The sequence below is a fragment of the Myxocyprinus asiaticus genome, chromosome 39, assembly GCF_019703515.2.
Source record: "Myxocyprinus asiaticus isolate MX2 ecotype Aquarium Trade chromosome 39, UBuf_Myxa_2, whole genome shotgun sequence".
Taxonomy (NCBI): domain Eukaryota; kingdom Metazoa; phylum Chordata; class Actinopteri; order Cypriniformes; family Catostomidae; genus Myxocyprinus; species Myxocyprinus asiaticus.
In genome coordinates, this window is record NC_059382.1 from 32,367,701 (window position 1) to 32,387,500 (window position 19,800).

The 19,800-nt window shown below is 38.6% G+C and overlaps 1 protein-coding gene across 8 annotated transcripts in view; it reads left to right on the top strand.

Annotated features, from left to right (window-relative positions):
- rffl (ring finger and FYVE-like domain containing E3 ubiquitin protein ligase) overlaps positions 1-19,800 on the top strand; it is a 47,217-nt gene that overhangs the window by 17,070 nt on the left and 10,347 nt on the right. For 5 of the 8 annotated variants that reach the window (XM_051679789.1, XM_051679795.1, XM_051679794.1 and 2 more), the window contains 4 exons: positions 639-827; positions 6,430-6,813; positions 8,939-9,010; positions 12,535-12,745. In XM_051679789.1, the coding sequence (XP_051535749.1) occupies positions 651-827; positions 6,430-6,813; positions 8,939-9,010; positions 12,535-12,745 (844 nt within the window). In that variant the 5' untranslated portion in view covers positions 639-650. The remainder of the gene's footprint in view (positions 1-638; positions 828-6,429; positions 6,814-8,938; positions 9,011-12,534; positions 12,746-19,800) is intronic. The other 3 variants (XM_051679791.1, XM_051679793.1, XM_051679796.1) reach the window with 2 other exon arrangements.

A 19,800-nucleotide genomic window follows, 5' to 3' on the forward strand; every position in this document is an offset into this window, starting at 1 on the left:
GAATAGTGCAGAAGTGTGTGATTTGGGATGCACCTTAAAGGGTACATTTTGATTTCATGTTGACTTGAATGAAATGATATTGAATGAAATTATCATGTGTTTCATGCCAGTATACTTTGAACAATTGCATGTAGAGGGAGTTGCCCAAGTCCAGTCCAGTTTTTACATTGGTAACCAATTCTGAATGATTCATCTTTATCAGTTCATTCAAACACTGTGCCCAAGCCTTGAAATGTGTAACCATGGCAGTGCTACAGGATCCGTGTGTGTGTGTGTGTGTGTGTGTGTGTGTGTGTGTGAGATAGAGAGAGGGAGAGGGATACAGTGTCATCAGTAGGAGTGTCTCACAGCTCCTGTGGTTTAGATGACACACAGGCTTTGAATAAATGATGCAAGTTCTACTTCTTCAGCCAAGTTACTCCTGTTAAAAGCTTATTAACCACCTTGACTAACACTAGAAGAACATACTCCTAATTAAATTTTTGGTTTTTTGATTAGAGGAGTCCAATCCACATTTTAAGAAAGTACATCCTTGGTCTTTTAGGACTAAGATGATTTGCTCTATTTTAAGACTTTTATTCAAATTAGCATGCTTTGATCACTTGTAATGGAAGTATCTCTTTCTCACTCTCTTGCAGTAGGTGTGGAGCATGTGGGCCAGCTGCTGCGGCTGGCTCTGTCTGGATGATTCCACAGTGGAGGACACCAGAAGTAGCTCACGTCATCAGGCATTCACAAACTCAGGCTTCAACAGTTACCCATCTCCCCCTGCTCCAGAACACATGTGCAAGGCATGCGGTGGTGGCTTTGACAGCATGGCTAGGAAGGTAACTCACATTTCTCATGACTTACTGGTTTAGACTGAGCTCACTTACAATTCCCTCATGTAATGTTTAGCTAACAGAAGCATAAACATTATGATGTGAAATGTAGATAAACAACTGTTAACTTTACAGAGTTTTTGGGTAGTACATGCTATCATGGAAAACCTGGAAAATCAGGGAAATTCTAATTGAGTTTTCCAGGGGTAGAAGGTAGAAAACTCATGGAAAGTAATCTGAAAAGAAAATGCATTTTTATATACTATATATATATATATATATATATATATATATATATATATATATATATATATATATATATATATAATCATTGCTGTCTGATGAAAAACATGTACAGTATCTCCAAAAAACTTTCTCATGAACAATCTTACAAAATGAATTGAAAATAACATAATTAGTCACCTTTAGCACCATAAATATAATTCTATCATTACACATCTGTTAGTGAAATGTTTGATGTTTTAATTGGACTTTTTTTTTTTTTTTTTTTTTTTTTCTTCTAAGCAAATGTGGACAGACACTGTTTTCTTATCATAAGTTCCAATGTCGCATGTTCAGTTACAGAATTGAGTCTAACTGTTCGTGTTTCCAGAACTCTGTTGGTGGGTTATCAATTGCTAGAGAATTTCTTTTTGGATATAATATGAGCTTTCACTTTCTATTTTAGATCGAAATCAGTTTTATGACTAGGGCTTCTGGTCTGGTTGTTGAGTGGGCAGTTCGATTTCGAGACGCATTTTCCGGGTCCAACTTATAAATTGCCTTTCAGAATTAGCTTTCACTCACGGTTTTGCATAGATTAGAGAGTCTCCGCGGTGTCACGCATGACGAGCTACGTGATAAGATGTGTGGATTGGCAGTCTCAGAAGCGGAGGCAACTGAGACTTGTCCTCCACCACCCGGATTGAGGTGAGTAACCATGCAACCACGAGGACCTACTAAGTAGTGGGAATTGGGCATTCTAAATTGGGAGAAAAGGGGATAAAATATATATATATTTTTTTTAATGATGCTGTCTACACTGGAGGCATCCGCTGGATGCACCGACAATAAACGGTTGTCCTGTTCCATTTTGTGCTGCACACGCTGGCACTACTTCACCAATTAAACGGTTTAGAACATTCGTGTCGACGCATCCAGTATAGACAGCCTCAAGAGATTGCGGACACGCCTGGTGTAGACAGGGTGTTAGGCTAGTTGGGACAAAATTTAGGGATATCGTTGGTCTAACGTGTTTTTATGTAGATGCAAAGTAATTCACATTTCATAGTATCTGTGACTCAAAAGCCCCCATAAGCTGAATAAAATGCAATTAAATTTTTTACAGTGCAGATCACTAGGTTTTTTAACAGAGCTATAGTGTTGCTATTTCCTATAGAGCTGTTCAGTTTATGGTCGTATAATCCAGAAGAGAATTAGCAGTTTCAAGCCATGGGTTCCCTCTAGAATTTCAAATGGGTTTTTAGAATATCAGTTTTCGACTTGAGTAAAATATGGCTGTATGTAGTTAATGTTATGTGCTAGTTTGTTGCTGCTTCACAAGTTGAGTTAGTGACTGAAGTCCTTGCATGGAGCGTCTTGATCAAACATAACTCCCTGTCCGCTTTACAAGTAGAACTGTTTGGAATGCATGTTGTTAACTGTGGCTCGAATAACAGTGTGATGCCTCGTATTGATGTCAAAGCCATTATCTCAACACCTTAGTAGTGCTGCTATTGTCTCGTCATATTCATTGAATTTCCACACGTGCACCTTATCTAAGAGCAGAATAGTGTGGGTATCGATTATCCTGGTCCTGAATGATTTCTTTAACTTTATTAACTTTAAAACTTTTAACAGTTGTTTGGTTGTATTTGGCTAGTATTTATGTCTTTTAAGTGGCAGAAGTGAAATTAAGCTGTTTACTGTGTATACTTAAGCTGCTTTACCACCATCGGGGTGAATGGTTCTCGTTGTGAATAGGGATTTGCGAGAGTAGTCAACTAAACAGTTCTGATGCTGCTAGTCAACACTGGAATTACTAGTCTGTTAATATTTTTCCCCATTAAACTGTTTAACATTTTTACACATGTATGTTTAGCTTGATATTTTTATAGAGGCTGCACTTAACTTACTGTCATTAAGGTTACACATTTAAAATATAATTAATAATACAAATATTATTGAAAAAAGAGAATATCTGGAGCAGATACAAAGTTGCATTTCACCTCAGGCTGCACGTGCTTCTTACCTCTCTCACTTACGGTGCATGCAGGAAAATGTTCTCTCGCTAGACAAGCAAACTCAGTAAAGTTAAGAAGCTATGAAATCACTTCGGTGGTGGTGTGGGAAGCGAATGGCTTGAAAGTCAGATGTTTTCACATTTGAGTCTTCTTTAAATCTATTCGTGCTTAAAAGTTAATTCCCCGCCAGTCAGTCTTTCTCAAGCGCAGGATAGCCACCTCAGGTGAGTCAAGTCCCGTCTTTCACCGGACCATGTTGACGTGTTAATTTTGCTCATCAAAAAATGTATGCTTTTGAGTAAGTAGCCTAGAAAATGACTGTTTTAGGCTAGTGTAACGGATTCAAACGATGGGCAAGGAGGAGGCGGGAACCGGCTGAGCAATCAATGTAAACTCTTAATATGACCAAAACACAACATAAAACTGCTTTCCAGTATAACACACAACACACACACACACACACACAAGACTGCTGCTTGCGTCTTTCTCTCTAACTGGTGTCCTCTTTATCCCTCTCCCGGCTGATTCAGCGCTGGGCGTTCATTGTTACGGCCCGGCCACACCCTCCTCCTCATCACAGTTAGGAATGCCATTTTTTTTAATCTGCTGGTTAAGAAGGCTATTTTCAATGAGGTGCCGACTGCTTAACGTGTTAAACTTCTTTTCTGTGTGCACGTCATGTTTAGAATACATTAGGTTTATTGTAGGCTACGTCACAGGCCTGTTTTTTCTATCATATAGCTTCTTTTTTTTTTTTTTACATCGTAACTGTTATTGGTTAACGTTTTTTACAAAACAGCTGTCATATTAGATCAGTGGCTAATGCACGACTGCACGTTGTGAAATACACACAACTTTTCGGCGCATTTTCTCTCTGATTTGGCTTAGCCTACCTGTTAATTATTTTTGACAATATCTTGACTGTTTTAATATGTTAAGTAACTTTTTAATTGGGGTTGTGCTATTGATCCTGCACTATTCATTCAATTGCTAGTTCAACATTTTTTTTACTCTAAGTATTTCGCAGAGTAGGTTGTAGGCTTATTTTTGAAAGTCATATATCTGTATAGCCAGATACTTTCACTTACTTTTCACATAAAGTCATTTAATGTTGCAATTCAACAATTTTACCATTATTGCCCAGTAAAAAAAGATACTGTTCATTGAACACCTCTTGTCCACATTATAAGGGATTCGTTGTCACAGTCGTACATGGCAGTGGCATAGGTTTTCTTTAAACATTCATGTGATCATCCCCGATAGAATTCACAAAATAATATTTTGAACTAGGTGTTTAACACCAGCATACAATACCGCTGCTTGAGAAAACATGCATTTGTGTAATTAGACATTTAACTCAAAACTTTAGTTACTTAAATATAGCTTTTTTGATTACTTCCCTGTGTGAAAACTAGCCCCATCTCTCTATTTCAAAAGAATCTCTTTAATAATTACATCCTTTCACAAAAACAAATATTAAGCATCATTGGGGTAGGATATGGGAAAGGCAGAAACACGTGACAAAAAGAGAAACAAACTATGTGATTAATAATGACAGGGTATGTAGATCATATTTTTTAATTGATGACTGGATTGAACAAAGTCACCATATGCAGGCTGGATGGTTTTATTTATTTGGTGTACCCATGGATGGAGAGTGCATTTACAGACCTTGTTATTCTAGAGTTTATAAAGTCATGTATCAACTTTGTAACAGCTGTAATAAGCCATTTGAAAATGAAAATGAACAACTAAGGCCTAAATAAAAATAAATTGTACAGAGCATTTTAATTACAGGTCAACTCTGACATCATATCTGTATTAATGCATCATATCTAATCATTCAGTGAAGATTTGGAATTACTGAGAAGCACATTAACCTCAGTTTTTCCATGTATATGTCCATGTTGTCATTATTGTCGTGGTTGAGGAAAAATGAACTGGGTTGCCCTGTGGCTGTGTCACACATCCAGTTTCTGATAAAAAACAGCATGCGATTGGCCACTGCTGTTATTCATCACATGATTGGCCGCTGCTGTAATTATTCACTCATTTGGCCGTTGTGGTGAAGGGCCGCTGTAGTCATGTATTCATTCGGTTACAGTTGTGGCAGTTCGACATGAATAGACTCCCTGATCTGCCTCTGTGCTTACGTAGAAATGGCAATGGAACCATTCCTCAGTGTGCTCAGAACTGTTTGGCCCAATGGTGGAAAGCACTTTTAGAATTGTAAGTAGAAAAAGCATCCAGTATTGTCAAATGAATAGTGCTCAACAGTGACCACCTACTGTCAAAATAAATTTTTGTGGTAATCAACATTATACCACAAAAGCTGTCGATTGGGCTTAACTTGTTTTGAACCCTGAACATTCCTTTAAGAACACATGTGGGCTAAAATGGGACATGTTCCTTTTAAGCCCATTCCGGATTTTTCACGTTTGCAATTAAAGTAACTTAATTCTGTCAGTTTATTACAAATCATAATATTTAGATTGAGATGTGAGATTAATCTTTGATTTAATACTCACTTTATTGGAAGGCTGTTAACATTTATATAAGAAAACATGTCAAACTTAGATTTGGGTGGGTTTAATTGGGTCACTTCCCCGAAATGCGTAGCTAGCTAGCTAATGTGCAAGCCTGCAAAAATTCCTCACTATGGAGGTGCTGTTTTTCCAGTTTCCATGGTAACAGTTCTCTGATTGGTGGATCTCGCCAGAATTGTGGGTAGTGTAGTGCTTCGAGAACTCTTATGGCTTATACAGAAGGATGTGCTATTATTTTTTAACCTCAAAGGTCATGGTAGATCTGTTTTTAAAGGTTTGTAAGTTCACTAAATCACTTTTGCTGGGGAGAGTTTTAATGTTATTTTTACTTCGCGAACCCATTTATTAACACCCACTTGAGTGTGTTGATTTTGCCTACAGAGAGTTCCTACTCTTTGACGTGTCTCAGACATTTACACACCTTCAGAAGAAACAAATAGAACACAATGTTCAGTGTTTATCAGATGTAATTACATAAACTAATGATGTGCTTAGTCATGAATTGCCATAATAGAGCCTCACTTTTGACCTATTTCACACCTTTATCACCTGATTTGCCTTTGTAAATCCGTAACTATTCGATTGCCTTGTTTTTGTTTGGATTCAAAGTTTACAACTAGATAATATTTCTAATTTTAGTCCATATCAGCAAAACTTTCTAGCCAGATTAGACATTGTGTTCCAGTACGAAAGTGCCCAACATTTGTTCTGTTCCACAGTAGAAAGTAAGTCAAACAGGTTTGGAATAACATAAGGATGAGTAAAAGGTGACAGATTTTTAATTTCTGGCTAAACTCAACCTCCTATCTTGCATTGCAGCACGTGTGCATGGACTGCAAAAAAAATTACTGCAGCCGGTGCTCCGCTCAGCTGGATCTCCAGCCATGGCTGTGCCACACTTGCCAGCGTTTCCACAGCATCTTGTTTGAGCGAGCAGAGCTAATGAAGCTCAAGGTAAAGGACCTGAGGGACTACCTCCACCTGCACGGTGTCCCCACGCAGATGTGCCGCGAGAAGGAGGAGCTGATTGAGCTGGTTCTTGGCCAGCAGACACCTACATCTGAAACACACATTCAGCCCCAAATGAACACGCACATAGACCAGGAAGACCCTAGCAATCCTGTCATAACGGCGAGCCTCTCAGAGAACAATGCAACATCAGAATTGGAACCCCAGACTCAAGCAACGGAGGATGATGAACAGGTATAAATGAAAATCAAGGTTTATGTTCACTTTGTTTATGCCAGGTGTCACCTAATTCAGTTAATCACACTCAATCAACTTAAGGCCAGAAACATGCTCTGTGGAAGTACACAGATGCAAATGCTTTGCTAGCACGTTGCAAGTGTGTAGTTCACTTGCATCATTACTGTGATGGTAACAAACCTCAGTACTCAAAAGGGGCGATAGAGTTGCCTTCAAATGTCTGCGCTATTAAAAACAGATATGTTACTCAGGTAGGTAGCTATAAACATGTCGACAGTTTAGCTTGCTCAGCAAGATTGTCTTTAAACTGTTGCTTCAGTTAACTTGAAAGAGAAAACTGACCGTAGAAGACTATTATATTAGTGTCAGATACTGACACATTTACCGGTAAGAATGCAACATGTGACATTGAGCTTGCATAGTTAGAAGCATTTGTATTTACATACTTGCATACATGAAGTGTATGTTTTGTGCCTAAAGGCTAGGGTGTCCTTTGTTTTTCCACATGCCATTCCGTCTCGTGCACAGCCATTCAAAGTATACTCTTCTGACCACGAATCCATAAAGATGTGTTCAACGCATGCGACGACATGCGAAGAAGCGGACTGTACTTAAGCCCCATTCACACGTGAAGGACATTGTCACTTGGCTAGTCTCTGAACTATGAAGCCACTTGTGGGTGGTCCTACTGCTGTCGCTTTAACGTAATTGGTGGACTGCATGTCTGGCCATTGTAGCTTTTTGAAATGCTGTGCTCTCTTTGAAAATGGATGGCGTCCTGTTGCTTTGTTGCTCTGTATTGTGTGCGGTGTGAAAGGGCTTTAGTCTTGCATAGCTAGAAGGTCTGGACTGGATAGTTGCTAAAATTGGCTAATAATGCCCATATAGACAGGAAGAACCGCCTAACTGACAAGTGAAGCGATCAATCACAGTCGGTTTTGTCTATACGTGCCATTTAGGGACGGGGTTTCCAGAGATATATTATACCACATAAATGGCCAACATGGGGAAAGAAATCATTTAAATAATGGCGTGGCAGTCTCTGCAAGTGTTTGCACAGAAAACACGTGAGAAAATGGTGGGAAATTGTAAAGAAAACCTCAGCACAGTGTATTCCACAGATATAATTAAGTAAACAAAGCAGAATATGCAGCTCTGCTTGTGGATTTCTGCTATACTTGCTACTATGCGCTTCAAACAAAACTGTATATCTTTAAAAGATTTAATGTCACTAACCAGGAAAACCTGGGCACATCTGGTGGGTGTTTCGTTCTCAAAAGTGCTCATTGTATCAACACAGAACCTGATGTTGTATAAACGCATGACTCTGCTTACTGGGGTACTGATAAAAAGTGTGTATGCTAATACTCTGGAAAGTTTCATCAAACAAGCCAATCAGATTTGTGCTACGTTGATCAAGAAAGCGGTTTCCAATTTTGTGTGCTTTAAGCATGAGATGGTTAGAGCACAGACTTGCATCAAGTTGCGTGTCGAAACGTTCCGGCACACAGAAAACAGAGTGTCAGCTTGAGCCTTAAATGTAAATTGTGTAATATATGCGCCACTAGTGGCACAACATTTTTTTATAAATAAATATATTGTTACAATTTGTATAAACATGTTTGCTAAAAAATCCCACCCCTCTTTCCGCCTTGCCCCCCATCTGCCGTTGGTTGAACAAACAGGTAGTCCCACACTAAACTCACGGCACTGGTTGAGCCAGAATTTGGCATCTCACTGGACCACTCAAACAAACAAAGTAAAGTTTTGAAAGTGTCACCGAACCGCAGTGTTTACACACCTCAAAGTCAACCTATGAAGGGCTTACTTGTAAAGTACTTGTCTCTGCACATGAAACTGTTATTGGAGAAAGTATTTTAACATGGAAAAAAATTACATACTGTATGTCACCTTTTAATTAAACTACTTGTATAGTAATTCATTAATGTCAACAGCCTCTTGCAGTTAGAGCTTCCCTTCTCCATTTCATTCACACAGAGCATTATGGACCATCTCTTAAGTACACTAAGGAATGTGTGAGAAAGTAGTTATACCTTGAGGTAAGACAGATAGGAAGCTCAACTGTTAAACTTACATTGGTGGTGTAACCTTTGACCCTTAGAGCTTGTCAGTGGCAGAAGCGACAGCTGAAAGCGAGATGGACACAGAGCTACAGGTGGATCAGGACTTGCAGGTATCTCCTGAAGTTCCTAACCTCTCCTCCTTTTCTCCTCTGCTGCTATGCTGTTTTGAGCATTAAATGTGGAAAGGGATATATGGGAAGGGAAAATGGGGATAGCAGCATTACTTGACCTGTCTTGTTTAAGAATGTTTGAGATTCTTTGTTTTCCAATTGTAATTTTGTAAAGACAAAAATCAGTCACAAAAAATTATACAGTTCTCAGTAATCTGCTTGGAGAATGTCCTTTCTAGGTGGGTGCTTGGTTAAGGTCTTTTGCCAAACACTCTTTTCATATCAGTCCATCTTGAATCTGATTGACATTTTCTCTGAACCTAAATTTACATGTTGAAGGCAGGGTGTGCCTACAGTTTTTGCATTTAAATTAGAATTTTACCTTTTTGCTGTGCTTTTTTGCTGTGCTCTTTGTGTTTGAAATGCTGTTTACAGATGATACTGCCGATTAAAATTAAGATATCATACTAATTTGACAAGGAATCAGTTCTTTTGCCTCTAAAAATGCACATTCTGCATGGGAGAGCATTTTATATAACCTGGAGCAGTGCTTAATGCATCATATCATTGAACAAGACGAATGTTATAGCAATATATGAATCAAACTCGCTCAGAATGCTGACACAGTTTTCCACGCATCATTTTATTAGGCCATAACTATGTATATGGTTAAAGATAAATGATATAGAACAGTGAAATCGCTCACAGAAACTTTTAACTTCTCCGTCTTGCCTGCACTCAAGTCGACTCCAGTATCTCACACTCACCCTGCCTGGAGATGGATGACATAAGCTCCTCTGTCTTCACTCTCATTGGCAGTCGCTCGCAAATGTTGCTCGTCATTTGCATTAAGTTGAAATTTTCCCATCTTGTCTTGTCGCTCCCCACGGCGATCTCTGACACCAACGGTCTCGACAGCTCGTGTTGCCGGAAGTCGCTGTGACCTCATTGAAAATTAATGGGATGGTGTCGCTGTCTCGCACGATGTCGCTGGCATTGTGAATGGGGCTTTAGTTTACTGTACCCTAGCAGTAGGATATTATGTTTGCATAACAACAGAGGATGTGCCGTTACAGGATGTAGTGTAAGGCAGTGTTTTGCAACAATCAATAATCTATAACCTTTCATATTTCTCTTTGAATCCATCTCGCCATGTCACATTATCTGTTGGTGCCATGGGTATGTTTGTGCCATGCCGGTGCTGTGCAAGAATTTGATCCCTCTTAAGCCTGGTTTTTACTTTGGAAGAAGCCAAACTTTTTTTTCTCTTGGTCGAACAAATGCACCCTCGTTGAACGAAGCTGGCGCTTATACTTAAGTGCAGCATTCTTTTAAAATTAGTTAGTTTATGGTGATGTCACAATGTTTAACATTGTTCCAGCCACAAGTAAAACCAATAATGCAGGTTTTTTCTCTCAGTGGACCAGAGCTTTTAGCACTTCTTTGCTTTATTAAACTTGTCACGGCCCCTTCTACTTTTAAAAACTCCAATCTCTCTCTGCTCGTTTATCGTGGCCGTGCTGTCTTTGTAGAGTTTGTGTTGCAAATCTTGTAAAATATATATATATACTTACACACAATCTCTGAGAGGGGCTTCAGAGTTATCCATTTTAATGACAGTAACCTAGGTAACAACAACTTAGTTGGCACGCGTGATTGTAAATAAAAATTGTCACGTCCAAACCACGACTGCAATTAATTTGAACCAGTCATCAATTCTCTTCGACCAGCCGAGTTCTCCTAGGTCAAGAATTTCAGAGATGTGCACGAACAGGAGAAATATCACCAAACGAACACACTGGCAGAACATAAACGTCACTGCATTTCGTCATCATTTGTAGGCGAACTAAGTGAAGCCTGTTCGCCCAGTAAGTATAAATTAGCCTTTTGACTCTAATGTGATTCTGTTGGTTTTAAAACTTGTTTTGGGTCTTTTATTCAGTGGCTGATCAGAAATCCTGCAATATTGTTTGATTTCTGTCATTTGAATCATAGAAATGTCAATTACTGTCTTTTAAATTGTGTAGGACACATCAGATTATATAACTGAAGCAACAAATTGTCAAATTAAACATTTAGCTAGCATGCAAACTGATTGAGTCCACACATGAAATTCTATGCCCCAGTTGGTAGTTTGTAATGACTGATCAAAACTAAATCGTTACTAAGTCCTGTTGTAACTAATCATGTAAATACAGCATAACCATATCAATTCACCATATAGCACAAATGTAACATTTTGACATAATTAACCTGAAGTACTTGCGCTGAATAGGTTAGCTTGCTAACCATATGGATTGCATGATGGAATGCTAGCATAGCTGGCTAATCGGTTAGCATGCTTACTGAAAATGCAAAGAGAAACATTTAATTCTGCCATTTGTTGCTTTGGTTATATCATGTAAAATATAATGTACACCGATCAGCCACAACATTAAAACCACCTGCCTAATGTTGTGTAGGTCCCCCTCGTGCCGCCAAAACAGCTCCAACCTGCATCTCAGATTAGCATTCACGTAATGACCGGATTTTCTGGAGTAGGAAGCTACCATCATAACATCAGAGCTCCTTGGTCATAACACAAACATTGCAAGATAAAAGCTACGCCAAAATAAAAGCTCAATTTAAATGAAAAAGTATGACAGAAATATATCATTACTGTATAGTTATGTAATATTCACTGTTGTACTACTACTAATAATAATATTAATAATAAATCAATTGTAATTTGTATATATTTAATATCTCACATCTGTGATGCTCTGTTATGCAGCATTTATTTGACAAAAATAACTCCAATGTTGTATTTTTGATTGTGCTGTGAGGTTCTGTATAAAATCACTTCATTTGATAAAAATACAATATCATGTTGAAAATTAATTGTTATGCTTTCATTTGATTAAAGTTGTAATGAATTTATTTATTTAAACACCATTTTGATGATAAAATTGAAATAAACTGTTTATATGGAGTTCAGAAAAAATAACGGTACTGGACTTGGTATTGGTGAGTACCAAAAAATAAGTATATTTACTCACACTCAATCTAAAAAAAATGGTATCGGGACATCCCTAGTATCTACATGATTGTCTACAATGTTGAAACGTGGCAGACACCTCTGACCAGGCATTACAAACAGGGTTCTGGGGGGATTGAATCTTGCATGACACGGCCAAACCTTTCCTGGCTAACCTAATCTAGACCACAGCTATTTTGCGTTTCTCTAGAATTATGTTGTGGTTGGGGCTTTTGGTGAGTTAAAAACTAGATTCCGATAATCATGCTCCCATTCAGCAAAGTGAAAGTAGAAGATTTTATGACTCACTTTCATTTTATGATTGTTGACTTAATGATTTGCCACATTCTTTTCCTCTGAAGTTTTCTTTCTCTCTTAGTGGAACAAGAGTTGCTTGTGTTTGCATGCCAAATGTCCTGCATACACTGGGGATACCAAGAGATGTGTAAAGACATGCACAGATGTAAAAACAGTTGTTTGCATAATCTCTCTCATCTCTCTATGTCAGTCGTCAGACTCTGAGGAGGTGTTTGCCCCGGGGCGGCGGGCGTCTCTCTCAGACCTCAGATCAGTGGATGACATTGAAGCTCTGAGCGTCCGGCAGCTGAAGGAGATCCTGGCAAGGAACTTTGTCGACTACAAGGGCTGCTGTGAGAAATGGGAGCTGATGGAGAGAGTAACTCGCCTCTATCATGACCAGAAGGACCTGCAGAACATGGGTAAATAATTTGAGTTAATTGAGTGAACACAGCCCTTGTCCCGTTGCGTATGTAACCAGTCAAATTATTTTAATTAAAGCTGAGCACTTTGAAATTGGCCTCATAAGAAATGGTGCCATTTCTTACATCTCACTCATCGGGGTTCATTTTGTTTGTGAGTGGTTATTTTAAGTGGACTTTTTTCTGCTGTTTTAGCTTGGTGCCCTTTTTTTGACAAGAAAAAAAAAAAAAAAACCCTCCCCTGTGAAAATTTGCAAAATGAGAATCAGATAATGTAAATGTAAAAAAAAAAAAAAAAGTTGTAGAAAATGGATGGTTGTGATTTTCCATATGAGCAGTAATTGCCTAGTGGTGCTGAGGTACACATCACTATTACTATTAATCAAAAGTAGTGCTTTTGTTTCTTCTTTTTTGTCAAATTCCTCCCTTGTGTAGGTGTGAAATTACTTTAAGTTATCGGGCTTAACGGTACAATAACATTAACAAAAAGGGCCATCCTGGTTCTGGAAGAATTTTCCCATTAATTTTTTTTCCATTGGGATTTCATAAATACTTTCGTAAAAGAGTTCTAAGCCATGAACAAAACCAACCAGCTCAAAGGTGAATCTCAAGTTTTCAACATTATAAACTTTGATTTGAAACAAAAAAGTATTTTGAAATCAGACAATAATTAAATGGTACAAGACTATGTACTTAACATCATCGACTGCAATCCCATGAAGCATTACCAATGTTGTAATTGAATTGAAAACGTTGGAAAAATATATAACTATTGATTTGATGTTGTTGATTGTAAGTATAGAATCAATTTAAAGTACAGTATTTTGCAAAATGTGCAGTTATTTGCAAATATATACAGTGCATTCAGAAAGTATTCAGACCCCTTCATTTTTTTTTCACATTTTATGTTGCAGCCTAATGCTAAAATGCTTCTTTTTTTTCACATCAATCTATACTCCATACGCCATAATGACAAAGCAAAAACCAGATTTTTAATAACTTAGCAAATTTATTAAAAATAAAAACTGAGGTGACGCCATGCGAGAGACAGACGTGTGAATGACAAGCTCTGCGAACTTTGCTAATTTTTTAATTATTTTCATGTTGTGATCCGGTGAGATTCGATACACCCAATTACATACTTGCTCTTTGAAGTAAATATGGCAAAGAAGTCAAAATTCTCAGACTCTGGAGACATTAAAAGACACTTACGTGTTCAAGCTGAGGCCTCTGACGGGACTGCGGACCAGAGACACCATTTGGACGGCACGTCGGGAAAAGATATTCAGCGTCAGTTGTCCAACATGTCGGTGATGCTGACAAAGGTTCTTGCTGACTTGGAAGATCTCGCTGTAATGCGTCGATCGATTACGGCGATGGAAACAAAATTCTCCGAGTTGTTTACAAGAGTGACAGAAGTTGAAAAACGAATCGATTATCTTGAGTCATTGGAAAGGGAATTAACCGCTAATCCGCCCGTGTCCGAAACAGATTTGGAATTAATTTAGGAAAAACTGGAATATTTCGAAAATATGAGCCGAAGGAATAACATACGAATTGTTGGAATTCCTGAGCATGAAGAGGGCAGAGATATGGTGAAATTCCTGGACGAGTTTTTCCCGAGTCTGCTCGACATAACAGGCCACAAGCTGGAAATTGAGCGAGCTCACAGTGTGCCTGCTCGCGGAACTGCTGAGGGAGATGCATTCTGGCCAAATTTCTGAAATCATCGGATAAAGATCTCGTGTTGCACCAGGCGAGGAGCAAAGGGAATCTTTCTTGGAAGAACCATAATATTTTCTTGTTCCCAGACTTTGCGAATTCCACGAGAGAAACGCGATCGGTTCAAGGAATGCAAGAAACTCTTACATCAGAAAAAGATCTCGTTTGCTCTGATGTTCCCGGCCAAACTGAGAATAGAAACGAAGAATGGTCGCAAAGCATTTACTTGTCCAAAATAGGCACTCTCCTTTATAAATACATTGGAGTAAGCCATTTGATGTTTCTTATATTAGTGGACTGACTCGCGGTTCAGGGACTCTGTTATCTGAGGAAGCTGGATGCCATTTTTGTTTCTTTTTGTGTTGACTCCGCCTGGCAGCTGGAGTTTGTTTTTTGGCATGACTCCAAGAAACGTTTGCATTGACAGAAGATTTTTTGTTACACCGAAGTTTCTGGCCAGATCGAGAATGGACACTTTGGATGACCACAAAATATCTACATGCTCACATAAAGGACGTCTTTTATAAAGTTGACGGGCTGAGTAAGTTGTGGTGTTTTCCTGGTTTTTTTTGCGCGCGGCCTCCGAGTTAGTTTGGCTCTTGATCATCCGAGGAACCGGGATGCCGGTTTTGTTTTTCGCGCAGGCTCTGCCTAACGGCTGGAGCTTGTTTTGTGGAATTACACTACTTCGGGACAGTTGTGGTTAAATATGTTTGTTCTTTGTGCTTATGCCTCCTAGTAGAATGATTACCTCATCTGCTGCACTCATAACAGCCAGTTTACTGAACAATTGTTTGTCTGTCCGAGGAAACTGAACGGTTTTATATCAGCTGGGGTTTATTTTGAGGAGGAACACACCTTCAAGACAGTTCTGTGAATGAATCTACATGTTTTTTCTGTTATTCTGCCTGTTGGCTGGGGTATGTTTTACAAAGTATTTTCTGTTATTGTAATTGTGCCTCACAAAATTTGTGCAGAAGCACTGGACTCGAGCAATCCGATGGCAAAGTTGTCGCGGGGGCTCTCGTAGGCGTACATGGACTCTTTGAGTTTAGAGGGATTGTCGCCGGTTGGCGCTGTCGTGTGCGGGGTTAATGCGCACGTTTTTCTTTTTTCTGTTTGTTTTGTTCCGGGGGAAGTTTGGGGTTTGATTGTTGCATTAATGGGGAATGTGGTCTGTATAATTTTGTTTTTGACACACTCATTTTTTTAAAAAAATTTTTTATTATATCAGTATATCAAATGTTAATGTGAATGGGTTATCTCTCTCCACATGGAATGTAAATGGGTTGGGGCACCCCATAAAAAGAAGGAAGGTTATTTCTGTTCTTAAGCGCAAGAAATATGATATAGTGTTTCTTCAAGAAACGCATCTTTCCCCGCAAGAAGCTGAAAAATTTGGGAAGATATGGGGTGGGCATGTTTTCTTTAGTGCTGGTTCAAGTAAGAGCAGGGGAGTCATTATATTGATTAATAAACATCTACAATTCAAATGTCTCAAACAGATTAAAGATAAATTAGGAAGAGTCATTGTTGTGTTAGGAGAAATTCAGGGGCAAAGGTTGATTTTGGCTAATATTTACGCACCTAACATTGATGATCAGGGCTTTTTTATAGATCTTGAAGGGATGTTGCAAGCTGCTGGCATCTCTCATGACATAATATTGGGAGGAGACTTTAATCTTTTGATGGACTCAGTCCTTGATCACAGTGAAGCAAAAGTGTGTAAACCCCCTAGAGCTACATTGACACTTCACAAGATCTGTAAAAATCTTGGTCTTGTAGATATTTGGCGACTTTTGAACTCATCTGGTAGGGATTATACTTTTTTCATCAGTTCATAAGATTTACTCTAGAATAGATTATTTTTTTTTGATATCGAAGTCCCGAATTTTTTAGATCTTATGCTACAGAACTGGCTCCACTTTTGTTAGAAGTTTATACTGAATCATTAAAAGAATGGAAAGCTTCCACCAACCATGACACAAGCCCGGATCAGTCTGATTCTTAAAAAGGACGAAGATACAAGCGAGTGTAAAAGTTACCATCCAATTTCCCTGATCCATCTAGATGTAAAAATTCTGGCTAAAATTTTGGCTAACCGATTAAGTAAAGGGGCTGCAGCTCTTCTGATAACATCAGGCATCTCATCAATATCATGTGGTCAGTGGCGAATGATCAGACTCCGGTCGCTGCCATCTCACTTGACGCCGAAAAGGCGTTTGATATGGTAGAATGGGATTATCTTTTTAAGATTTTGTAAATGTATGGGTTCGGGAGTACGTTTATTGGTTGGATCAAGTTACTTTATAGACACCCTGTAGCAGCTGTGCAAACAAATGGGTTAATTTCAGATTATTTTACTCTGGATAGGGGCACCCGTCAGGGTTGCTCTCTTTCCCCATTATTGTTCTGTCTTGCCCTGGAACCATTAGCAGCCGCGATAAGAAAGGAGGATGATTTTCCAGGGGTGATGGCGGGAGGTGTGGCGCATAAGCTTCTGCTTTATGCAGATGATATTTTATTATTCGTCTCCGACCCCACTAGATCTGTGCCTTGCCTCCACAGAATTATTATTTCCTTTTCCAAGTTCTCAGGATACAAAGTCTAAATCCGAAGCTTTGGCTTTGACAGCTTACTGTCCAGTAACGGCCTTTCAGCCAGGCGCCTTCCAGTGGCCCAAACAGGGCATTAAGTATTTGGGCATTTTATTCCCAACAAATTTGTCTGATTTAGTCAGAGTTAATTTTGACCCTTTAATAAAACGGTTTTCGAGCGATGTAGACAGGTGGGCTTCATTACATTTATCGATGATTGGGAAGGTTAATGTGATTAAAATGAACTGTATTCCAAAATGTAACTACTTGCTACAGTCTCTCCCTGTAGATGTTCCCCTCTCTTATTTGATAGCATAGCGAAGACTTTCATTTGGAGTGGTAAGTGCCCCAGACTACATTTCAATAAATTACATTGGTGTAATTTTTGACATAGGTGGGCTAGGCCTACCCAAGATTTTGTTTTATTATTATGCATTCGGTCTCAGACATTTGGCTCATTGGTCACTTCCACCTGAAAGAACCCCTCCCTGGTTCTGCATTGAACAAGAACTCCTTGCCCCTATTTTGCCATTGCACAGCCTTTCCATCAAAATAAATAGAGAAGTTAAATCACACCCCATTATTTCACATTTACACTCAGTATGGACAAAAGTGTCCAGAGTGTTTAATTCAGATATTTATCTAAATGTTGCCTCGAGCCTATGGCTAAACCCCAAACTATGCATTAATAAGTCCCTTTTTTGTTGATCAGAGTGGATTGCGAGGGGGGTTAATTCACTCGGTGATCTTTAAGAGAGCGATGTGATGAGATCCTTTGAAAATCTGGTTCAATATTTTGGGATCCCCAGATCTCAGTTTTTTAGGTATCTTCAATTACGCCATTTGCTCTGTACTATTTTTGGGAGTAGCATACACCCCCCTAAAGCAGCAGATGCTCTAGGAGAGGTGATTTCTGCTTTTGGAAAGGGCCATGAGGCATCAGTGTATTACTCCTTATTAATTCAGAGTCTGGGGGACGGAGTCTCAACCATTCTCAAGAGATGGGAGAAAGATTTAAACCTAGAATTGGAGGAGAGAGAATGGGCTAGGATTTTAAAAAACATAAAAACTGCAACGAGAGATGCAAGGGTGCGCCTTATACAATTCAAGATTTATATCGGTTCTATTGGACCCCCTCTAAATTGTATAGGCTTGGTCTTAAAGGCACACCCACCTGCTGGCGATGCCAATCAGCGGAAGGAGACATGACCCATGTTTTTTGGTAGTGCGCTGAGATTCAGGAATTTTGGTTGAAGGTACAGAGTGTTCTGTGTGACGTGTTGGGCATTCGGATTTTATTTTGCCCCAGACTCTGTGTTTTGGGTGATGGGGCGGTCATCGATGTAGGTGATAAATACATAAACAATTGGATCCTCACTAGTGCGATGATAGGCAGGCAGATTGTTTTAAGGGGTTGGAAGTCGGTGGGAGCACCCTCAATTCGGGAGTGGTGCGAAGAGATGGGAAGGGTGGCAGCCTTCGAAGAGGTATCATGTAGAAGGCTGGGGATATGTAATTCTTTTATTGGGAAATGGGGTAGATATTTGACGTTTTTGGGGGGCTCTCGCAGTGGGTCTGTGGAGAGAGAGGTATAGTTTAGAGTTGTATGTTTATTATAGGTGTGTGTGTGTGTATGTTTGTATATATATATATATATATGTATATGTGTGTGTATGTATGTATGTATGTATGTGTATGTATGTGTGTATATATATATGTATGTATATATACAGGTGCATCTCAATAAATTAGAATGTCGTGGAAAAATTCATTTATTTCAGTAATTCAACTCAAATTGTGAAACTCATGTATTAAATAAATTCAGTGCACACAGACTGAAGTAGTTTAAGTCTTTGGTTCTTTTAATTGTGATGATTTTGGTCACATTTAACAAAAACCCACCAATTCACTATCTCAAAAAATTAGAGTACATCATAAGACCAATAAAAAAAAAACATTTTTAGTGAATTGTTGGCCTTCTGGAAAGTATGTTCATTTACTGTATATGTACTCAATACTTGGTAGGGGCTCCTTTTGCTTTAATTACTGCCTCAATTCGGCGTGGCATGGAGGTGATCAGATTGTGGCACTGCTGAGGTGGTATGGAAGTCCAGGTTTCTTTGACAGTGGCCTTCAGCTCATCTGCATTTTTTGGTCTCTTGTTTCTCATTTTCCTCTTGACAATACCCCATAGATTCTCTATGGGGTTCAGGTCTGGTGAGTTTGCTGGCCAGTCAAGCACACCAACACCATGGTCATTTAACCAACTTTTGGTGCTTTTGGCAGTGTGGGTGTATATATATATATATATATATATATATATATATATATATATATATATATATATATATATATATATATATATATATATATATATGTATGTATGTATGTATGTATATATATATATATATATATATATATATACATACATACATGTATACATACATATACATATATATACATATACACACATATCATATACGTATATGATATATATGTATATGTAATATATATGTGTATATGTATATACAGGTGCATCTCAATAAATTAGAATGTCGTGGAAAAGTTCATTTATTTCAGTAATTCAACTCAAATTGTGAAACTCGTGTATTAAATAAATTCAATGCACACAGACTGAAGTAGTTTAAGTCTTTGGTTCTTTTAATTGTGATGATTTTGGCTCACATTTAACAAAAACCCACCAATTCACTATCTCAAAAAATTAGAATATGGTGA